The 22,127-nt window shown below is 38.9% G+C and overlaps 2 protein-coding genes across 3 annotated transcripts; both read left to right on the top strand.

Moving 5' to 3' along the window:
* The first annotated feature begins 736 nt into the window (after nucleotides 1-736).
* ttll2 (tubulin tyrosine ligase-like family, member 2) lies at nucleotides 737-2,542 on the top strand. The gene is given in 5 exon segments (XM_061902160.1): nucleotides 737-856; nucleotides 1,347-1,460; nucleotides 1,463-1,556; nucleotides 2,069-2,319; nucleotides 2,321-2,542. Coding segments are annotated over 5 exon segments (801 nt in total).
* A 13,504-nt stretch (nucleotides 2,543-16,046) lies between these two features.
* On the top strand, nucleotides 16,047-20,839 carry LOC133553060 (12-(S)-hydroxy-5,8,10,14-eicosatetraenoic acid receptor-like). Of its 2 annotated transcripts, XR_009806833.1 has the most exons (3): nucleotides 16,047-17,000; nucleotides 19,569-20,320; nucleotides 20,389-20,839. XR_009806833.1 is itself a non-coding variant. In XM_061900851.1 (2 exons), the coding sequence occupies exons 1-2, from the start codon at nucleotides 16,458-16,460 to the stop codon at nucleotides 20,028-20,030; spliced, it is 1,005 nt and encodes a 334-aa protein (XP_061756835.1). In that variant the 5' UTR covers nucleotides 16,047-16,457; the 3' UTR covers nucleotides 20,031-20,839. The 2 variants fall into 2 exon arrangements, 1 of the variants encoding a protein (XP_061756835.1); XM_061900851.1 differs by having other exon boundaries at nucleotides 19,569-20,839.
* The last annotated feature ends 1,288 nt before the right edge of the window (nucleotides 20,840-22,127 follow it).

Raw genomic sequence — 22,127 nt, 5'->3', positions numbered from 1 at the left:
AAATGTTTTGATATGCGTCACTCAGGAGTTTATGAGTTAAAGTTAAAGTAATGCACCAAGCTGGGTCAAGTATGTTTTAAGACATTACAATGATTATCTTGTTCAGTGGTTCTCAACTGCTTTGACTTTATTCACAAGCTCAATAAGTTCAATATTACTGGTTTACTCTTTAAAAAATAAATGAATTTCCAAAATTTCCTGAGCCTTCAATTGGTCTATTTGTCTTACATGAACTCCTTAGGCAATATGTTCTTATTTATTGCAGTGCAAAATCCAGAATGGCTGTCATTGCTGCTAATTCGTTTTCATTGTTCACTTAAAGGAGCCGTGCAGCAGGCCAGACAATCTCCCAAATGTCACATTTTGACCAAGCAAATAATCTGGTTCATCCAGTGCTTTGCTATAGGTTCCATGATGTTTTTGTTCTTAGGAACTAGGCATGAGTTTGGGGGTATCACGTTTTCATCAACGCTCTACACACAGTGTGGCGTTTAAGGGAAAGGTTGATGTTATATGATGCACACCATTCAGCAACAGTGGCTTTGAGCAAGTGTATGTATACTGGACGGCAGCGTTAAGTGTAATCACGATCCTTGGATGCGTACTTATAAGCAGAGTAGTGTCAGGTGTTCTTTCTTTTTGCCTTCTCAATTTCACTATGTCAAACATTCACCGCCTCACATCATCATCATCATAATGAAGATCCTGTTGCTGCTGCTGCTGCTTGGCGGCTGCTATGGTATTCAGATTGCATGACGCAGGCCCTGAGCTACTCAGAGGGGTCCTTCTGGAGTGGGGATGGGAAGAATATCATGACAGGCGATGGGAGCAGGAAGACTGGAACTTCCACTGCATGGCAGCGCTCTGAGTTCCCTAACTTGACCTGAGGCCGTGGCAGCGCCTCAATCACCATCCCCAAATTGTTGGCGTTAAGTTAAAGTTAAAGTACCCATGATTGTCACACACTCACTAGGTGTGGTGAAATTTGTCCTCTGCATTTGACCCATCCCATTGATCACCCCCTGGGAAGTGAGGGGAGCAGTGGGCAGCAGTGGGCAGCAGCAGTGGGCAGCAGCGGTGCCGCGCCCGGTAATCATTTATGGTGATTTAACCCCCAATTCCAAGCAGGGAGGCAATGGGTCCCATTTTTTTATAGTCTTTGGTATGACTCGGCCAGGGTTTGAACTACCGATCTCAGGGCGGACACTCTAACCACTAAGCCACTGAGTAGGTCACACGAAAGGTCACATTTTCCTTTTGTATGTCTACTTCGACATCTGGAGAAAAAGAAAGGATGGAAGACAACTAATGATCTGATCTGATTATTTAATATGGGTTGTCTTCAGCATAACCTGAAGACAATGAGAGCAACCTTCGGATCGTCACTCTATGATTTCAATCCGAAAGCCTTAATCCTACCCGACAACTTCACTCGCTCCTGGCTGAGTAATACAAGAGTCTCAGAGGAAGTCCTTCTTGCTACTGGATCTGTAAGCCAGTGGACCTATCCAGAAGCAGAGGAATCTTCATCTTTGAAAAGATGCGGAATCTCCTGTACGACTGTCACGTTCAAACACTGATGACATCTAATAATCAGACAAGAGACAAGAAGCAAGGAATCATGCAGAGACAGAGTTCAATTTGGCTCAAGAGGACACATGTTTTGGGCTGTATTCTAGTTACAGATCCAAACTACGTTCTAAAAGTCAAGCCCGCGCGCCTCCTCTAGTTATTAGGAATGTCCCTATAACATCACTGTCGCTGTCGCTGAGGGAAGGGGGTAATCTCGACAACTCCAGTTAGACACTATACATGATTATAGAATAAATTAAAATTAGTTGACGCAGGTCATATTGCCTTGTCTCTGCTCTGTCTGCGTCGCGGCGGTGTTCGGCAATGGCTGTCAGCAGGACGAGTCTAGACACAACACTGATAAAGACAACTGGCAATCTTTTGGATTGCCAGCTTGCATAGATACAAAAATATCACTTCAGCACAATTGACAATTTATATCAACGGCCCTTAAGCATAAAGTTATGATGATAATATATACATGGTCATTCTACCAACGACTGTGCCGTGGTTGTGCAGAAGTACATAAGCGAGCCTCTGCTAATCTCGGGCTACAAGTTTGACCTGAGGATCTATGTGTGCGTAAAGAGCTTCCATCCGCTCACCGTGTACATTTACCAGGAGGGACTGGTGCGCTTTGCCACAGAGAAGTACACCCTGACCTCCCTGAGTATCCCCTACGTCCACCTCACCAAATCCAGCATCAACAAGCTGGGACCCTTCTACCACGCCCCCAATGAGCGGGTGGGTGGGCCGAGGCTGCAAGTGGACCCTGGGTAAGTTCCGCCACTTCCTCCACAGTCAGGATGTCAACGAGCTTCTCCTCTGGCAGAGGATCAACAATATCATCACCCTTACTCTGCTTACTATCACCCCCTCTAGCCCCGCATGCCACAACCGCACGGAACTGCTCGGCTTTGATATCCTGCCGGATGTCAGCTTCTGGAGGTCAACCAGAAACCCTCACTAACACCTGACTGTATGGCTGACCTGGCAGTGAAGAAAAAGCTCCTTGGAGACCTTACTGACTTAACGAGCTACAACTGCGCAGACCACCTGAGGGGAAAGACCTTAACGAGACGAGCGCCCCTACTCGCAAAGTTGTATCCACTTCCACGGATTAAAACCCAGACAAAAAAAACCCCAGCCAGAACAAGAGCAGCTGTCATCGATATCATAGACGCCTCCTCCTACTCCACTGGGAAAGGACATCCCAACTCATTAGCACCACTGCGGCTAAAGCTAGCCAACACAACACGAACAAGACCCTAAACCTGATACCAAGTCCACGCTCAAGGACGATCAGCAGCGTGTCTGAGGTTACACCAAGCCAAGCTGAAGGTGAGCTCTCAGACATTCAATCAACATTGCTGATACTTCACGACGGGTGTGGGGTTTGCTACGCCCTGCTGCAACCTGGCGAGTCACAGAACTCGCACACAAGTAAGGCATAAGTGTGTACTAATATTCAAAAAACAACAACCAAAAAGGTTTATACGTCTTAAAACGCTGACTTTTAATTGATGTTAGTCACTGGAACATCCTCATGACAGCTCTACATGTATTGCAGTTGTGTTCATTTATCCATTTGTCCACTTGGGGCAGTTGGCTCAGCACACAACATTAAACAGTATTGAAGACCCACAAGTGATAAAGAACGCATATAGGTGATAAGGCTTTTGAAAATTTAGCCAAATACAATGTGCCTAAAAGGTGACTGACTATACAGTCGTCACTGGCCACATCCCACTTTAAATATTGCACCTTCACAACATCACAGTTAAAAAAAAAAAATGGTCTTGATAAACATCTTCAAGGATACAAATGGCTAAATGTACGAAAAATATCAATACCACAGAATAATTGGCCACTGCAGGAGACCAAACCAATCAGAACGCCCTGTTCAGTATCGTGGCCACTAATTGGATCAGTCTGAGGAAGCATTATTAAATTGTATTACACAGTGTCATGTCCAGAGGGCTCTCGTAATGTTATAAAACGTTTTTTTTTATGCTCTATGGCTATTCAAATATTGCATTTATAATTAATGACTCTGTTGGCCTTGCCATACGGTGACTTGTCCAGTGTGAACCCCGCCTTCCGTCCGAATGCAGCTGGGATAGGCTAAATCATAATATAGCCCCTTAACAATAATTGTTTAATGATCAAATTATTTTTTTAATGTAACATTTAAAATGAGCTGATTATGATAACTTTGCTGTCTCGTTGTTATATATTGGTTTCTTATTAGATTCCTGAGTCTCCTTTGCAAGTATTACATAGCAGACAAGCAGTTGGCATTTGACGATGTTAGATGTCAGTAGTGTATAGGCAATGGTGTTTTGTCTAGCTAGGAAGCAGTCTATGTTATTAAGTTGAATGTGCCAGGTGTGTCCTATGTTGCGCCCTAAAATGTGTTTCTACTGTAAGTATTGTACCTATTACACACTTGCTGTTTGATGGCACCGTGCATCTTAGTTTTCATTATCGGATTTGGAGATGTTGAAATTCCCATGAAAAATGCTAATGCTCAGCAGTAGTATGTATATGGCAAAGCCAGATGGCATATTTCGGAAAAATACAGTCTTAATTTACATTCAAGTCTTTTTTAAACAGGCATACTTGCTTTATTGGCATTGAAAATTAAGTTTAAAATTACATTACCTTGAGGCAGTTTTCAAATGTAAACGTCATGAGCAACAAAGGCATTGAAATATGGCACTGTTTGATTATACGTTTATTGATATCCGATAGTACCGACGGAATTTGGTTGGTCCCAATGAAAGTACTGAATTCGGTAACTGTAATTAAAAGACTGTGTATACTTCACTACAAAGATAAACGGCATTTTGAATGCACCAGAGAACAAAGGACTCTTATAGTTTTAACTGTCAGGGTCAAAGCTGTCCAAAGAACTCCGCTCAGAGTGGGAGACTTCATTCGAACCTCCCCCTTTTAATATGGCTACACTGAAGGCCTCAAACCACCAGCTGGACTGAAGGTAGTAATGAGGGAAATCCACAATCTGACCGTTCAGCTGGATGCAAGTCAATTAACCACCAGCGGACAGAACGTCAGCAACAATTGAGAAAGACTTGGATTCGCTCCAAAAGACCCTCCACTGCTGCATCAGTGCTTCAAGGCCAGCTGACTGGACCAGCTCGGGACCAAAACTACTATCTTCCTCAAGAGGGCGACCTCGAACCAGTGTAAACCTTGCAGAAAAAAGCCTTAACTTTCAGGTAAAGTGGAGAGAAAATAGGCCTATCTCTTTGCACAGATCAGTCAACCTTATTATTTTTGCCTGCAGTAGCTGTTTGACAACCATTGTTACATTGCTTTACTCAAACATAATCACTGAAGTGATTTTGACTGCTCTGCCAGCTACCATTAACATTTCTGATTTTCTTTTTTATCCACAAAAAGCCTACCATTAAAAAAATGTTCACATTTACAAAAAGACTAAGTAGGACCAATTGAGGGCAGCATGACTCTCATTTTTCCATCCCACACATTATTTTAAAATGACCACAAACAACCACAATACTCCCCCCACATATTTAGTTGGTCTTTTTAAATGGAGTGAGGTGTGTCACAAGGTTAGATTGAAAGTATGTGCATTAGTAAAACAACTGCTCAAGTCATTGTAAGAAGTGTGAATCAGAAGGTTCAAGAGCCACTAAGCCCCAAGCATATGCAAATTAGGGCTACTTTATAGTGCATGTCCATGGGTTTTGGATGGAGGGGGTGCCTGTTCTTTCCAACACAACAATACAATGTAAAATAAAAACAGCTAAATATTCAACACAGACATGCTTAGTGTGTGGGACTCAAATGCGTTCACGTTACGGCATAGGAGTGTGTTTGCTAAAGTTTGTCTCTCTCCGCGCTCGCAATCAAGTCTCCTGAAAAGAAGTCAATCATTGAGGACATTAAAATCACATTCACTGACAAATCATTGACATTTGCATCCACAGGAAAGCATGATTAAGTATAAAAAAAAAAAAAACGTATTTGTTAGGCAAAGAATCCCAGACATTGATTTGATTGCATATTTAATGAATACATTTTGCAATATTAAAGTCTTTTTTATCTAATAAAAAAGAAATAACATTTGTTGCCTTTCCTTTCTTCCTAAAATTAGACTTTACAATGACATGTTTTTTTGAGTCTTTTAGAAATGTTATATTTTTACATATTTGTAGTTTTCCTCAGCAGTTTACTTTTAAGTTTATTTTCTGGAAAAAAACATTTTAAATTCACACTTTGTGTTTTCCCTCACTGCTGTTACCCTTAACACACTCTGGATAAGCCACATGGCCAACCGAAGATTGCATTATTCAAATCCATTCCAGGTCATTACAAGGCCAAAAGTAAATGTACTCATTTATGTTTCTGTACATTTTAATTAGGACTGGTTGTCTGTTCTCCCCGTGAATACGTGGGTTCCCTCCGGGTACTCAGGCTTCCTCCCACCTCCACAGACATGCACCTGGGGATAGGTTGATTGGCAACACTAAATTGGCCCTAGTGTGTGAATGTGAGTGTGAATGTTGTCTGTCTATCTGTGTTGGCCCTGTGATGAGATAGCGACTTGTCCAGGGTGTACTCCGCCTTCCGCCCGGATGCAGCTGAGATAGGCATCAGCACCCCCTGCGACCTCAAAAGGGACAGGCGGTAGGAAATGGATGGATGGATGGTTGTTAAAATCTAAGCACAGTTTTTTACCTAAATTATTTTTGATGTTATTTCTAAAATATGTTTTTGCCATTTTCCTGTATTCCATGTACCAGACTATACCAAATGTATTTATAAAGCCATTTAAAAACAACCAAAGTTGAAAAACAAAGAGCTATACACCGCAAACACGCAAAAATATAAATAATCAGAAAAGCAAAGACATAAGACAGACTAAATTGTATCATTTAAAACAAAAGTAAAACATAAAAATATCACAAGGCCATGGAACATTACAGAATACTGTGCCACGCTTACTGATAATATTTTCACTGATGCTTTTGATAATACGACAAGTGGTCTGCTGATAGCAAACATCAATGATCATCTACCCGTTTTCATAATCTATGACGAAAACTACAGGAAGAGGAACATGAATGACAGAAAGTCATTTCAAAGACTATGCACAGAGAAAAGTATATGCTTTTTAAGAATGATCTGAGAGAACAAAGTTGCGACAATGTGTACGGTGAAAATGATGTAGAGGATGCACGATTGTTTCAAATACTTTTGAGATACTGTAGGACAAACACTGTCCATGGAAACAACTTAGCAAAATAAGAACAATGAAACATGGATGACAAAGGGATTGAAAAATGCTTGCAACAAAAAAAATTACATTATATAAAATATTTATAACAGTGATCATAGAGGCAGAAAGTACAAGCATTCAAAAACAAGCTATGGCCTATGGGGCATCATAAATCATAAATAGCATCATCAAAAATGGGTCTAAAAGGGATTACCTTCAATATTCGTCGGATGGAAATGAAAAAAAGAACAATATGAACGAAATAGTTAAAAGCTTTAACCGCTATTTTGTAAATATTGGGCCAAATCTGAAGGAAAATATTTCAGATCTAGTCTCATTTCAGGATTTAAATCTTAATATAGACAGAAATTCCAGTTCCTCACTAACTAAGAAGAAATAATCAAAATTGTAAAGAAGTGTGAATCCGAAACCTCGACTGATTGTTACAGTATTAACATGGAAACGATCAAAAAGGTTATCAAAGAAATTTCAGGACCTTTAACGTACATCAGCAACCTTTCATTTTAAACAAGTAACTTCCCCAATAAAATGAAAATTGCAGAAGTTGTACCGATTTTATAAAACTAGAGGCAAACACCAGTTTACAAATTACAGACCTGTTTCAATATTTCCACAATTTTCCAAAATGATATAAAAATTATTTAATAACAGACTGGACAAATTCATGAAAGGAAATATATATACTTGTCTATACAGAGCCAAAATTTCAACATCGACGGCACTAATCAAAATAACGGAGGAGATTACCAATGCAATAGATGGTAAACAGTGTGCTGCGGCAGTGTTTATGGACCTAACAAATCCATTTCACACAAACAGTCACAATATCTTAATCAACAAATTAGGACAGTACGGGATCAGAGGGTTGAGCTCAAACTTGAGAAAAAGCTACTTTACCACCAGGAGGCAATACGTGAAGCCACATAAGCAAACATCTGCAAAAAAATATTTTCTGTGGCGTACCCCAGGGATCAGTACTGGAACCAAAACTGTTCAATCCTAATATAAACAACATTTATAAAGTTACAAAAGACTTAATGTTAGCATTATTTGCAGGTGACACGACTGTTTCGTTCAGGAGAGACCACACACAAATTGATTCAAATAACAGAAGAAATAAAAAACAAAAACTGAGAGATGGTTTGACAAAAACAGACGACCTTCGAATCTCAGTAAAACTAAAATAATGCTATTCAGTAACAGCAGAGGAGAAAGTCAAACACAAATACAAATAGATGGTGTAGACATTGAAAGAGTAAAATAAATCACATTTTTGGGTGTAATAATTGATGATAAAAAATGAACTGGAAATGTCATATAAAGATATACAACATAGGTTGTCAAGAAATATTTCAATAATGAATAAAGGCAAGTATTGGTATTGGAAAAAAAAACACTTCATATTCTCTACTGCTTGCTAGAGTTACCACATCTGAGTCATTGTGCAGAAATATGGGGAAATAACTACAGAAGTACACTTCATTCACTAACCGTGTTACAAAAGAAGTCCATTAGAATCATACACAATGATGGATATCGAGAACATTTAAACCTCTTATTAATCAAATGAAAAATATTAAAATTCAAAGACTTGGTGCTTTTGCAAACAGCTGAAATCATGCACAAAGCATACTATAACCTGTTACCCAAGAATGTACAACCTTTCTTCCCAACAAATGATAAGAAATATGACCTTAGAGAAAAATGTAACTTAAATCATTTGTATGCACGTACAACACTTAAGACCTTTAGTATATCAGTATGTGGAATTAAATTATGGAATTGATTAAGCAAAAAAAGTCATATAGTGTACTAATATAATTCAGTTTGGGAAAATGTTTAAAGAAAATGTTTAAACTCAAAGTGTTTACAAAGTACAGGGCAGAGTAATACTGATAACAATCTTAAACTTAATTGAAGAACGACACATAACCTATCACATATTTAGTAAATTATGGGAACCATTAAAATGAAAATATTTTTAATCTCAATGGGATTTATTTTACCTGCTTAAATAAAGGTTAGATACATTTTTTTAAATCATTAAAAGAACCACCAATTTATATAACTGTATATATATTTATTTATTCCTTCATTGTTGTTGTGTTTGATATGAAGAAGGAAATCAACAAATATGTAGGAATAATTTCCAGACCGGAAATGGATGAGGTTAAATAAACTCAGCTTCTTCCTACTCCCTTTTGGACGTGTTGGAATGTGACTATAAACTATAAACATGTTAAAAAAAATCACTTTGTTGTTATTTATTTTATTAATATTTTCTTCAATTAATCGTTGTTGTGGTTGCTTTTGTTTAGGGTTTCTTTTCATCCTTTTTTTTTTAACATGTACGAAATAAATATTTACAATACAATACAGATAAAAATACATCCATCCATCCATTTTCTGTATAAAAGTCAGTTATAAAAATGAGTTTTAAGATGGGTATTAGAAACGGTCAAAGAAAGGACCGGTCTCACATGAAGAGGGAGATTGTTCTAGAGTTTGGAACCCGCAACAGAAGAGACACTGATGTCTGCTAATTCTATGTAACAACTTACACCTGTTACTTTTTCTCTTGTTAATCAAATGAGTCATCTTAGTCTTAAGGACCTTGTACAAAATGAAATAATGTTGCCTTAAATTTAATTTATGTGTTATCAGACTTAGAGTTGAAAAAAGACTGTGATGAGGTGCCGACTTGTCCAGGGTGCGCCCGAGTGCAGCTGGGATAGGCTCCAGCCCCTCCGCAACCCTATGAGGGACAAGCGGTAGAAAATGGATGTAAGGACAAGCAAAAAGCATTGATTCAGTGCTGCTTCAGACATGCTTACATGGACGCCAGCTAAGCGATGATATCAGCTGTTGCGTGCAAAGACTTGTCAAGGGTAGGAAGAAAAAAAGCAAAAACACCACAGACATAGTTTTGTAATGCAGAGGATTCAATTTTGTCTCAAAAAGCGCTTGTAAAATTTTAATTTTGTATAATTATTGACCGACAGACACAAGTTTCACATTGAGCATATTGGTAAAAAAATCTCAAGAATTAATTTTTCTTCAGCATTAAATTGTTGTAAAATCTAAGAGAGACACTATTACATGAATCAATCATTACAAACAAAAGTTACAGTGGCAGACTAATCAACATTTTGAGTGTTTACAAAGGATATGTTGCAGGTGTGGCTTTAAGACGGCGTGACCCATTTTTAAAAGGTGGAGGCGCTGGCACTAATATCAGAAAATAAAAAGCAGATCAAAATCACTTCCTGACACACTAATAGTGTTCGATGCACTGTGAGATTCACAATGACAAAAAACGCGCCAGTTTCATACAAAAAGGAAATTAAATGTACCATGCAAAAATAGGAAAATAGAAAGTACTATCATACATTACTAGTATAAAAGAGATGCTGATCATGTAGAGGAGGGAAAGTAAAGTTTATTTGTAGAAATATTTTACAGAGATGAATTGTAAGCAACATAAAACAATACATTAAAAAAGAAGGACCTGAAATAGGTCAAATAACATCGTGTGACACTGATGGACCATCGAGAGCGGATCTGCAACCTTCAGAACAGATATATTGCTACTAACTCTTCCACTAAAGAAAAATAGTATAGCCACAAAACGTAACACAGCTTAAAACATTTTAAATGTTTTATCTTTTTTATTTTAACCAATCCATTCATGTGAATTTACCGTTAGGTCTTTTTCCTTTTCTGTTTTCTTTTTTGGCAAGTATTTATGGTTAGTTCACCCGCGAGGTGTTGCACACTCGAGAAGCTGAACTGAACACACAGGCTTCCGGTCTCTTTTACTTGCCTTACTTGCGCCTCACAGCCTCAGAAATCTTTTGAAAAATGCTAACTTTTATTACCCAGATGTTTAAAAAAAAATCTGAGGGATGCAGAAAGGCCAAATGTGGCAGAGCCACAGGTTGCAGACCAGGGGCGTCACTAAACCTAATACTGTACTGGGGCACACCTGGGGCACAAATAATTCAAACGAGCGTGCAAAGCGCGCAAGCAAAAACATTTTTAGCACTTATTTATCATAAAAAATACCTAAATAGTGCTTTAAACTATGAAATCATATCAGATTATGATGTATGGATCTTTGATTAACCACCTGAAATTAACTAAAGCATTTGACCTACTTGTGCACTTTTTTACTCCAGACTTCTAAACTGCTACTGGTAAAAGCAAAAAGGAAGAGCAATGAATGTTTTTGAAATATTTATTGCAGTTACCATCTGCAAATTTAACATCTACAAAAGTAAAACAAAAAAATAAAGCACCCCTACATCTATGGGTTCTTTTATTTAATTTAATTTCTATTTATGGCAATGTGGCTAATCCTATTTCAGATACACAAAACTATAAAATATACACAAAACAATAAAGCCACAGTAGTAGAATAAATGAACAACTGTTGTGTGTCTGTTCAGGAAATCATTTTCTGAGAAGTAAACTGTAACGTCTCGTTTTAATTTTTGCAAAGTGGTCAATCACTCTGGACAGACATGGAAATATTACAGTAACTGTTATACAGTTGACCAGTGATTCCCAACTGCTGGGTCGTTACATAAAAGTGGATCGTGTGTCATTTTCAGTGAGTCGCAGTCACATGTGTGCATGAAAAAAAAAAAAGTTTAGGGAGAAAAAAATCAAATTGTGGCAACAAAACCAGATTATTTTAGCCTTTTTTCTAGTGACTATTAGTGAGTATTTTAGCAAAAGGCAAACCGACTAACAAATTGGAGGAGGACTCAGGACAGACATGGAAATATATTTTAAAAAAAATCTAAATGGGGCAACAAAACCCGATATTTTTAGCCATCTTTCTGAAAACAAATACAGAAATGTTACTATTTTTTCTGGAAACAAAACCAGATGCTTTAGCTGTAGCCATTTTTCTGGTGACAAAACAAGATTATTTTAGTCAAAGTCACAACGATTAACAAGACAAGTCTACTGTTCTATTTTTCTGTGAAATAAACTTGAATGATTTAAAAATTTGGCTCACGACTTGATGATATGGAAAAATGTTTTTCTTCCTGAAGATAAAACATTCGAGAAGCACTCAACTCACACACGCTTACTCCAAATCATCATTGATGCAGAACCAGCAGACAATAACCAACATTATGTTTCATGTTCATTGGAAATTCCCCCGACAGCTCGTACAGCAAATGAATATGTTTGTCTTGATACAAGGAATAACGTTAGCTAACTTAGCATCAACTTAAGACAATGATGTTGCCTAGCTAGCTAGGACTTCACTTACATCTCTCATTCCTGCTGCTTCTTCTCTGCTGTGGGCGAATAACTTTCTTAAATCCATCTAGGAGTTACAGTTTGAGTCAAATCAAAATCAAAATAATATAATTAACAAATTGTTGTTGGCTAACGTTACCTACCTCACGCAGTGATTCTCATCCTCTCTCTCTCTCTCTCTCTCTCTCTCAATCGAAGTCTCGATCCACACGTGAATAAATTACCATATTAATTAGCCATGTGCTCATTGTTAGTGGAGTGAATACAGTAGCAATCAATTACCATACTAAGTAGTATGTGCGCTGTTGTCTATGACTTAAAACTCTGAAGTGGTTTTTTTTTTTATTGGTGAAATTTTTACTGGGGCACTGCTGATCAACAGTGGGGCACGTGCCCCAGTGAAATATGTCTGGCGACGCCCCTGTTGCAGACCCCTGATCTAGAAGTTTTATCTTTTTAATATTAACAACGACTGAAGCTCTCTAAGTAAAATAGTTATTGCTAAACATTGTGTCTCATTACAATACAGTATAATATAATTTCTTCACACTGAAACAGATATTCAGGCCACTGTGAACAGTAAGCTAAGAAAAGAATCCTCCACTCTCACTTAGTAGTTGAAAGTGCCAGAAACCCAAGAGGGAGTAGAGAAGACTGCTCCTGAAGAAACTTTTGGTTCTCTGCCAGTAATCATTCAGTACAGAAAGTTTTAATAATGACGTCCGGAGCTGTTGACATCCGTTGACTCTTTGTGGCTTCTTCTTTCTCCGACCTGTGACCGCCTCTGACCCTCTTTCACTTCCTGGCCTTGTGGTTTCATCAGTGCTTGTGGACTTTTCCATTCACTTCCTGAGTTCTTAAGGCCCCCGGGGAGACCTTCTGTTGACCCTCCCAGGGGTGCATAAGTCAGCCATGAAGACCGAGTTGTAATCCACACTAATAATGGGATTCTACGAGGGCGGGGTCTCGAATGAGCCATCAAGAAGGTTGGAATATGAGCGGTATTTGAGGTATGTGTATGGAAAAAAGAAGGCTTGGCTGCCAGCTAGGAGCTAAATGTGGACAGATGTGGACCAAAAGTCTCATTCTCCTGTTAGATTGAACACCTTGAATGTGATGGGGGTCGGTCTAGGGAGGTGATAGCAGCAGGGGGACTTTAATGGAGTCACAGGTCATGTTAACATCTGTGCTCCAGAAGTTTAGGTTGTTGGTCCATTTATTTTTTCTAAATGGGAATACACTGTTACGTTGGGATAAAAGTCTCCCACTTTACACATTTTTCAGGAAACTAATTGGATCAGTTAACTGTTATACTTTAGGTTACGAGCAAAAACTGTTGGCATTAACAAATGCCACAATGATCCCAGATTCCCAGTACGATCCCACCAAAACATCCAGTCTTCCTCGCTTATAGCTCGAGAAGGACATAACTTTTTTTTCCAAACATGGGAAGGAAATAGTGAGTGTGATGGACAGTGCTGAGAAGAAGAAGTGGATGAATTCGTTCAATTAAAGGCAGAAATCATGAGTCATGAATCATCCCTTGGAAAGCAGTTGGAGCGTATCACAGCTAGTCTGCAAAATACTGAAGCGAAATTAGTCCATAACGCCAGCAAATAATGTTCCAATAATACCTAAATGGCAAACATTTATCCATGAAAACATGGAGAAGCTGCAATGTTGTGTTTGATGGAGAAGTCCGCTTTCCAAGGTAAACTAAAACTACCGGAACAGTAGTTGTTTGTTGTAAAAATCTGTTGGATTATTCCTTATTCAATATTTTTTTTTTTTATGTTTCATGTTCAAATGTTGCTGTGTTTGGGGTGGCACGCATATATTAAATTGATTTCAATGAATTTCAATCGGCTACATTATTTCGCAGTTGACGTTTTTTAAGGTAGAAGGGTAATACTAAAAACATGGAAAGATGTTGATAGTCCAACTCATACTGACTGGTACACACAAGCTATGGAAATGATATCAGTAAAAAAAAAAACTGCATTTTGTTTAGATATTAATGAGTCATATATTGGACATATGGGATCTATTATTTAAATTTGTTTTAACTATTAAATGAACCTAAAATATGACTTATTTTACCTTTGTGGAAAATATTGGACACAATGTGTTGTCAAGCTTATGAGATGTGATGCAAGTGTAAGTCACGGTGACACTATTGATAATTGTTTTAATATTTTCTTTTTTTTATAAATGGCTATGATGATAATGTAAATGAAGGATTTCTAATCACTACTCTGTTGGATTTCTTATTAATATTGATACTGTTGTTGATATTCATTTTTGTTCGACTACCTTTGGATTGCTTTGTGTCATGTTTGTGTGTCCTCAATTACTCTGTTGATTGCTATTATGACTGTTGCTAGGAATTGGAATTGTATTATTATGGTATTATTGTGTATTATTTTGTTGGATTGATTATTAAAAATAAAATAATAATAATAAAAATTAAAAAAAAATGCAACAGCTGAATCACAGAACTAATATCCCAAAGAACCATTCGTTCCAGGGTCAAGCTGTCACGATTGATTAACGGTACAGAGAATGTTTTACCTCCACTTAAAAAATGACCAATGTTGATCTTTGAAACATTTACGTATATCACATTATTATTCTAAACCATTGTCGCCTTAGCCGATTGGCTTGGACAGTCACATGTTCTCCCTTTAGCCTGTTGATGTGAACACCCACTTAAGAAGTTCGTAGCAGTGATAAGAGAAACATCAGCGCTTGCAGAGGCTCGGAATTCCAAGTTGAAAAAAAAAGATGTCAAAAGTTTCTACGTAAAGACTCCAGGCACTGATTGAAATACGTTTGACTTCCCTTTGATATCAGCTTGTCAGTCAAATACGTCTGGCGGGCAAACAACAAAACAGGAATGAAATATTTAATAAGAGAACTGACAACTAGATGACAAACATCCTCCCTAATGGATGATTAAATGAAACCCTCTGGGTCACAGTATCAGGTAGTTACGGCTATTGCAAGTCAATTGGGAGTTGATTTGTTTGCAAAGTACTTTGCATCACCTGCATATAATGATCTGATTATCTGAGCGTGTTCCGGGAATTCTGTGTGGCAGCAGGACATATGACAAACATTAAACACATACCAAGTATGGATAAATCAGCACTCCATAAAGATGCAATTTGTCACCACAGGTCAGACAGTAGCTAGCAGGCTAGCAACTTTTATGACCATCTCAACACTCCTTAATCACCTACCCAGTGAGACAAATAAAGCATTGTCTGAGGCGGGAGGGGTCAAAGATCAACTAAAAGGAAAACAGAGTGGGAGACAAAGACAGACAAAGTTCAAGTTTAAGTAGAGATTATTGACACAAGGCTCAAAGCTACACAGGCTATTCAGCAAGTTCATGCATTTTAGTCCGAGTGGCAATAAGTTAAGAGTGCCACGGATGGTCAAGGCTGGTGTGACTCCTGCACGTCTGACTATAGAAAATCTGGGATTCAATGAATTGTCCGGACTTGTCGGAGACATGCTTGCTGTGGTCGAAGCCTCTCTCCTCCTCCTTCTCTTCCCTAAGGAACGCCACATTCCATGCAAGTTCCTTGGCTTCTCTTTACATAGTAGCTAACACTGGCAGCAACATCATTTATCACGTCCATCAATTCCCAAGGACCCGCTGCTAGACTGGAAATATCCCCCAGTGGTGTCGGTAGCATGAGCAGAGTGAGTGACCCTTATAGCGGAGGTTTTGCTGGGGGTACAAGGGGACGACACTGGGAAGATGTCACCCATGAGAAACTATGTCAGTTACATGCTAACTTGTGGGAGTTACCAACCCTAGGAATAGCTAGACAGTTCTCACACTTGGTGCCAAGAAATTGCAACATGTCTCATATGTCTATCCGTCATGAACAAAATCAGAAGTAGAATCATAGACTTTCAAAACAACATTCATGCTAATGTTGAGCCACTCAACTGCAGGCTGTAAGCTCCGCTGGTTCCAGTGACTCATCACCTCGGGCTATAAAAGGAGGAGCTTTGACTTGGAGGCTGAACAGCATACTATAGAACCAGTTATTCCGTGTCCCAGTCAATCACTTCCAGAGCGGGACCTTGTTGACTTGAACGAAACCACAGCAACCAGGAGCTACTCGCCAGGACCAACTGAAGACGTGAAAAAAAGCGAAAAAAAACTTTGGCGTGAATTACAGTGAAGAAACTGGTTGGGCGGGATTGGGAGGTTGTGAGATAAGTACTCTTGCTGCAGCTTGTTGGCTTCACGTGTGAGTTGGTTTGCTTGTTGACTTGAGTGAAACTCCAGGCCGTACAAATGGCAAACGGCTCAATGTACCAGCTCATCGAGGACTGCGAGGCCACAAACAAGGCCCTCTACAAGTTCTATGCAGCGGTCATGATTGTCATTTTCATCTTGGCTATACCGCTCAATGTGTCTGTCCTGCATCTCTTCATTTTCAAAATGAAGTTCTGGAAGTCCAACACCAACAACATCTTCCTCTTCAACCTGGTGCTGGCTGACATCCTGCTGCTGTTCTGTCTTCCCATCAAGGCGCACAACTTCATCCAGGGTGAACGTAGGAGCGGCAACGACGCCGTGTGCAAAGCTATGCTATTTATGTTGTTCCTCAACCGAGGAGCCAGCATCGCCTTCCTCACAGTCACCTCCATCGACCGCTACTTTAATGTGGTGCATCCGGGCCGCAAGAACCTGCTGAAGGCTCTCAAGAAGTCACCGCACATCTCGATCTTCATATGGCTGCTCCTCCTGCCCCTCACCATTCCTACCATGCTCAAACATTTTGACTGCTGCAACAGCCACAAGAGTGATGAAAACAAGGAGGACACCTTGATCAAGGTATTGGACCTCTATTTGTGTCTCAACATACATAAGAGCTATATACATCTATATTAGTACATTATTATACTATTTTAGCCAAAGTCATAAAAAAACTAGGTAGGTACTCATTAGAAGAAAAAGGTTAGTCTGTTCTCCCAGCGCAAACTTTCTTTTATAATCAAAAAGCATGCATGCATTTATCACTCTAGAGCGAGGGTCTTAAACTCAATTTACCTGGGGGCCACTGGAGGTAAAGTCTAGGTGACGCCGGGCCGCTGAAGTATTCACTTCAGAATCATGTTTTAACTGCGGGACTACCTTTTTTAACTACTTATTTCAGCAGAAATAGCCACCCTGAACTATGGTAGGCCTTAAGTCAATAGAAATGTCAAATTTAATGTAATTTTTATTTTATTTTATTTCCACACTGTTGAGTTGCTCAGGAGATAGTCCAAAACACTTCAGCTTGTTTATAAGTTGTTGGTAGATTTGCGCGTTGCGTGTTTGTTGTGCTGTAATTTGCAAAAACTAATTTAAGGCTCCAGCACCCCCCTTGACTCCTAAAGGGACAAGCGGTAGAAAATGGATGGATGGATAGATATTTGACTATTAGGTCACAATAACACTATGAAGTTAGGAAGAGGGCCACAAAATGTAAGTCAGCGGACCGCAAATGGCCCACAGGCCGCGAGTTTGAGACGCCTGCTCTTTAGTAAGACATGAAAATGTAGTTCAGTGCTAAATATACGCTAAAGGCTGTCATACTTTAGGTTGGTTGAAGACTAATTAATCACCAGTATTTACAAAGACGTACTGTACATTAAGTAGCAAAGTCTAAATTGTCATCAGTGTTTTGAAAAATATATATGGGTTTGTCAAACACTCGATGTCTAGATGTTTGCAAAAATGGAATTTAGCTTTGTAGAACACCTTAATTAATCTTATTTGATGTTTACACGGACGTAATTTAAATTCCCTGAAGTTGCTAAAAGACTGTGTTCGTAGGCACAGACGATTCAAAATTGTCTTTGATGTTTACAAAAACGTATGTCATTTATGTTGAAAGCGTTTGCAAGAGTTTCTTTGAAGAGATTCTCCATAAATCAGGGGTGTCCACACTTTTTTTCCTGCGAGTGGTGGTACATTGGTGCATTTTGTACAAAGAAAACACTCCAACGTAGGTCAATATCTGCAAGAGCTCTCCAACCAGGAGCTAATGAGCTATTTAACCTCACCAAAAGGGTCAAAGAATATTTGCTTGAAGTCTTATTTTCATTACAGATATATTTAGTAAAAATAAATGCAACTAAATAGCAAAAAGACAATGGTCGGTTGCACTGTTTGAATGGTGATCTGTTCTCTAGTTGAAGTACAATTTAAATGTACTTACTGTATGTACACAACATATTTATTCATGTGAAAGTAGCTCGAATAGTGACACACAAAAAAAACTGCACAAGAAAAAAAAATGTTTACTGTAATATAACATGCAAATGAACAAATAAATGTAATGCAAAATATTAGTTAAGGATACCAACATTTTATTAAAGATCAAAACAAGCAAAACAAGCTTATTGTCTTTGTTTAGCCTAAAATAAGTAATGAAAACAAAAAATTAGTAGATCTTGGACATTTTTATATCGCAAAAGAAGCTCTCAAAAGGAAAAAGATTGGAGACCACTGTGCTCGAGTAAAGGTGAGCTGAAGCAAAGCATTACTAATCGGCCCCAACATGAGTGTATCAGTGACAGCACACAGGGCTGCTAACACAATCAACATAACTCAGTCTTCCTTCTTGACTGCACTTAAATGTAGAATACATAAATGTTAAATAAATGGTTGTACTTGTATAGCGCTTTTCTACCCCCTTTTAAGGAGCCCAAAGCGCTTTGACAGTATTTCCACATTCACCCACTCACACACACATTCACACACTGATGGCGGGAGCTGCCATGCAAGGACACAACGGACGTGACTAGGATGGTAGAAGGTGGGGATTGAACCAGTAACCCTTAGATTGCTGGCACGGCCACTCTCTCAACTTCGCCATGCCACGCCATTCCCCATGTAGAATATATTTATATTATTCATATATTATATAGGGACGGCGTGGCACAGTGGTAGAGTGGCCGTGCGCAACCCGAGGGTCCCTGGTTCAAATCCCACCTAGTACCAACTTGGTCACGTCCGTTGTGTCCTGAGCAAGACACTTCACCCTTGCTCCTGATGGGTCCTGGTTGGCGCCTTGCATGGCAGCTCCCTCCATCAGTGTGTGAATGTGTGTGTGAATGGGTAAATGTGGAAGTAATGTCAAAGCGCTTTGAGTACCTTGAAGGTAGAAAAGCGCTATACAAGTACAACCCATTTATCATTTATTTATATATATATATATATATATATATATATATATATATATAATATATAATATAAATGATATTATGTATTATTATTATTGTCTATTGTGAGCGAACTGTGGTGCTGAATTTTCCCCAGGGATCAATAAAGTACTTTCTATTCTATTCTATTCTATTCTATTCTATTCTATTCAGTCAATGCCCACAAGCAACTCTTCTGTCTTTTTGCTAGGATGTGGTGGACAGTTTGCGAGAAGTGGTCTTCTTCACGCAGATCATCATCCCCTTCATCATTCTGGTCTACTGCACCGTGCACATCGTCAACCGGCTCAGAAAGAAGACCATTGGGGACAAGACCAAGCTGAGGAGAGCCGTCTTCCTGGTCACCTCGGTCATGGTGGTCTTCTCGCTCTGCTTCTTGCCCTGCACCATCTCCAGGGTGGTCCTGCTGGTGGCCCGGGTGCAGGAGTGGCAGGAATCCTCCCAGGACAAAGCGGCCGTGGCCTTTGACGGGCTCATGGTGCTGTCCTACATGGACTGCCTGCTGGACCCGCTCGTCTACTGCTTCTGCAGCACCAAGTTCAAGGCGCTCTATATCTCTAATTATTTCCCCTGTTTTAACAAAGACTGTCCCATTTCACTGGACAGCTCCTCGGGCAACACTTCACATCCCAAACGCAACAACGTCATCTGAGGGTCATCCAGGCACCAGGATTAGACGAGATGGATCCAAAGCCCCATCATTAGGACTTGACTTGATCAAAGGTACTCCATGAAGAGTTGGTTAGTTACTGTGGCTTCATAGCAAAAAACACCTCTGTAGAGGGCCAATAAAGAATCTTCTTACTTTTGGTGCTGATCCAAAAAAAGGTGCAGATTATGGCCTTTTTTAATGGACAATCAAGCCACCAACAGGACTGGAATGGGACAGTATCTTGAGGCGTCATGATTTTCGATTGAACAAATCAGAAAGACATGGCTAAGGTAGTTCTGTTTTTGTTTTAAATGCAAAGGAAGGCGTTAAAATTTTGGTTTGATGTCTTTCCCAACAGAACCAACCACATTTTGAACAATGGACAGAATGTGTTTTGGTCCAATACCTCACCGACCAGCATCAAACATGTGGAGCCACTTGGAACTTTAAGGCTCTCTTTCCTGCAAGACACTTGGTGACTGAATTAAAAAGGCTTTTTCCTCTTCTGCTTGCACAACGCCTTCATGCAGGGATGTCCAAACTGGACAATGTGTTCTTATTTACTATGCAGAAACCAATACAAAGTACTTAAAACACAAACAAAAACAGCCTACAACTCAGCTTTGTAACATCTCAACCTTTTTGCATATAAATTTTTTGTGTAGTCCTTATCCCGCTTTAAAATGGGGTAATGCTGGCCTTGTATAATGTGTTCTTTAGAATAAAACTAAGCTGCAGGACAAACATTGGACACCCCTGCCTTAATGGCCTTTTTGTAAATAAATGAAGATGTGTCAAAACAAAAACAATGTCACAGTGTCAAAGTGTGTTCCTTCTTTGTGTGTGTGTGTGCGCACGTGGGCGTGCACGTGGGCTGACAAGTTCCAGTGGTGTACAAAAAGCTGATGTTTTTTTGACCTCCACTCATTAGATCAGCCACATCCTGATTGAGCTACCCGAGAGAGTTAAATATTAGAAACAGTTGTCGGTGTAATTTAGTACAGCTGTACAAAGCACAAACATTAACATATTAGTAAATAATCCCTCTCTGACAGCGTCACTCAGAGGTCACCGCTGCCATCTTTTTTGCTACAGCGTCTTGTGTGCTTATTGAAGTGACCAGTACTGTAAGAGGGAAATAATGAAATATTTGCTCCTGCGTGTGTCACACATCACGAAATAGACGACAATCCAATATGACTTCACATGTTGTGTAACAATTAAAAGGTCCCAATGGGAAGCAGCTTATTCATATCACTTTGTCACTCTGGGATATTTTTCCATGACTCAGGGATGATCATCTACTTTTTCATAACTGTAATACATGAGCTGGAAAATAACTACAAAAAAAACATTTACTTAATAAGGATGACTGCAAAAGGGTAGTAATGATGGTTATAGACAACACAACATTTATGAAATCGCAGACATTGAAATTCAGCAATGTGGTACATTGATAAAAAACAGCTAAAATTGTACATAAAACAAACAAACTGCTACACAATAATGAAAAACTATGTTGTTTTTTTCCACGAGAGAGGAAATACGAGCTCTCGGAAATGTTTTTTTTATTAGCATGTACGCACACATTTTTGAAATAAACTAAATTATTACATAACTTACTTATTTAAAATTGTTCTTATCTTTAATTTTCTTATGTAAACACAACAATGTAGTCAATGTTACATTTCAATCGCTGATTAAAATATAGATAAGATTTGATTTTTGAAACTTTTTGTTCAAATTCAGCCCATTACGCAAAACTGGTTATTTTTAAGATGTCATAATGTCTGTGTGGATTAAAGGCAAAATCCCTTAAAAGGAGGAGCGCATCATAAAATTCAATTAATTTAGCGGTAACAACATAAGATGAGCACAATTTTATTTTAAAAATCAGCCAGTAATCAGAGAAAAACCGGAAGACATTGAACTTTTGACCTGAAGCAGTCACCTGGATGATGTCACATGACACGTTTTATGATGTCATCCAGACGATGAGCGTGTGTGTCTGCGAATGGCTGCGTGTCTAAAAATAGAGTAGACACATTTTATTCAATGGTGTGTCATTACTACTCATGCTGGAAGGTGTGAGTTTGT

The sequence above is a fragment of the Nerophis ophidion genome, linkage group LG05, assembly GCF_033978795.1.
Source record: "Nerophis ophidion isolate RoL-2023_Sa linkage group LG05, RoL_Noph_v1.0, whole genome shotgun sequence".
NCBI classification, from domain to species: Eukaryota; Metazoa; Chordata; class Actinopteri; order Syngnathiformes; family Syngnathidae; genus Nerophis; species Nerophis ophidion.
Note: the sequence above shows the minus strand (reverse complement) of the source record. Positions and strands in the feature narration are given on the sequence as shown.

Coding starts and splice junctions, on each gene's coding strand:
- LOC133553060 (XM_061900851.1), top strand. CDS start 16,458: ATGGCAAACGGCTCAATGTACCAGCTCATCGAGGACTGCGAGGCCACA. Junction 17,001..19,568: donor AGGAGGACACCTTGATCAAG/GTATTGGACCTC, acceptor TCTTTTTGCTAG/GATGTGGTGGACAGTTTGCG.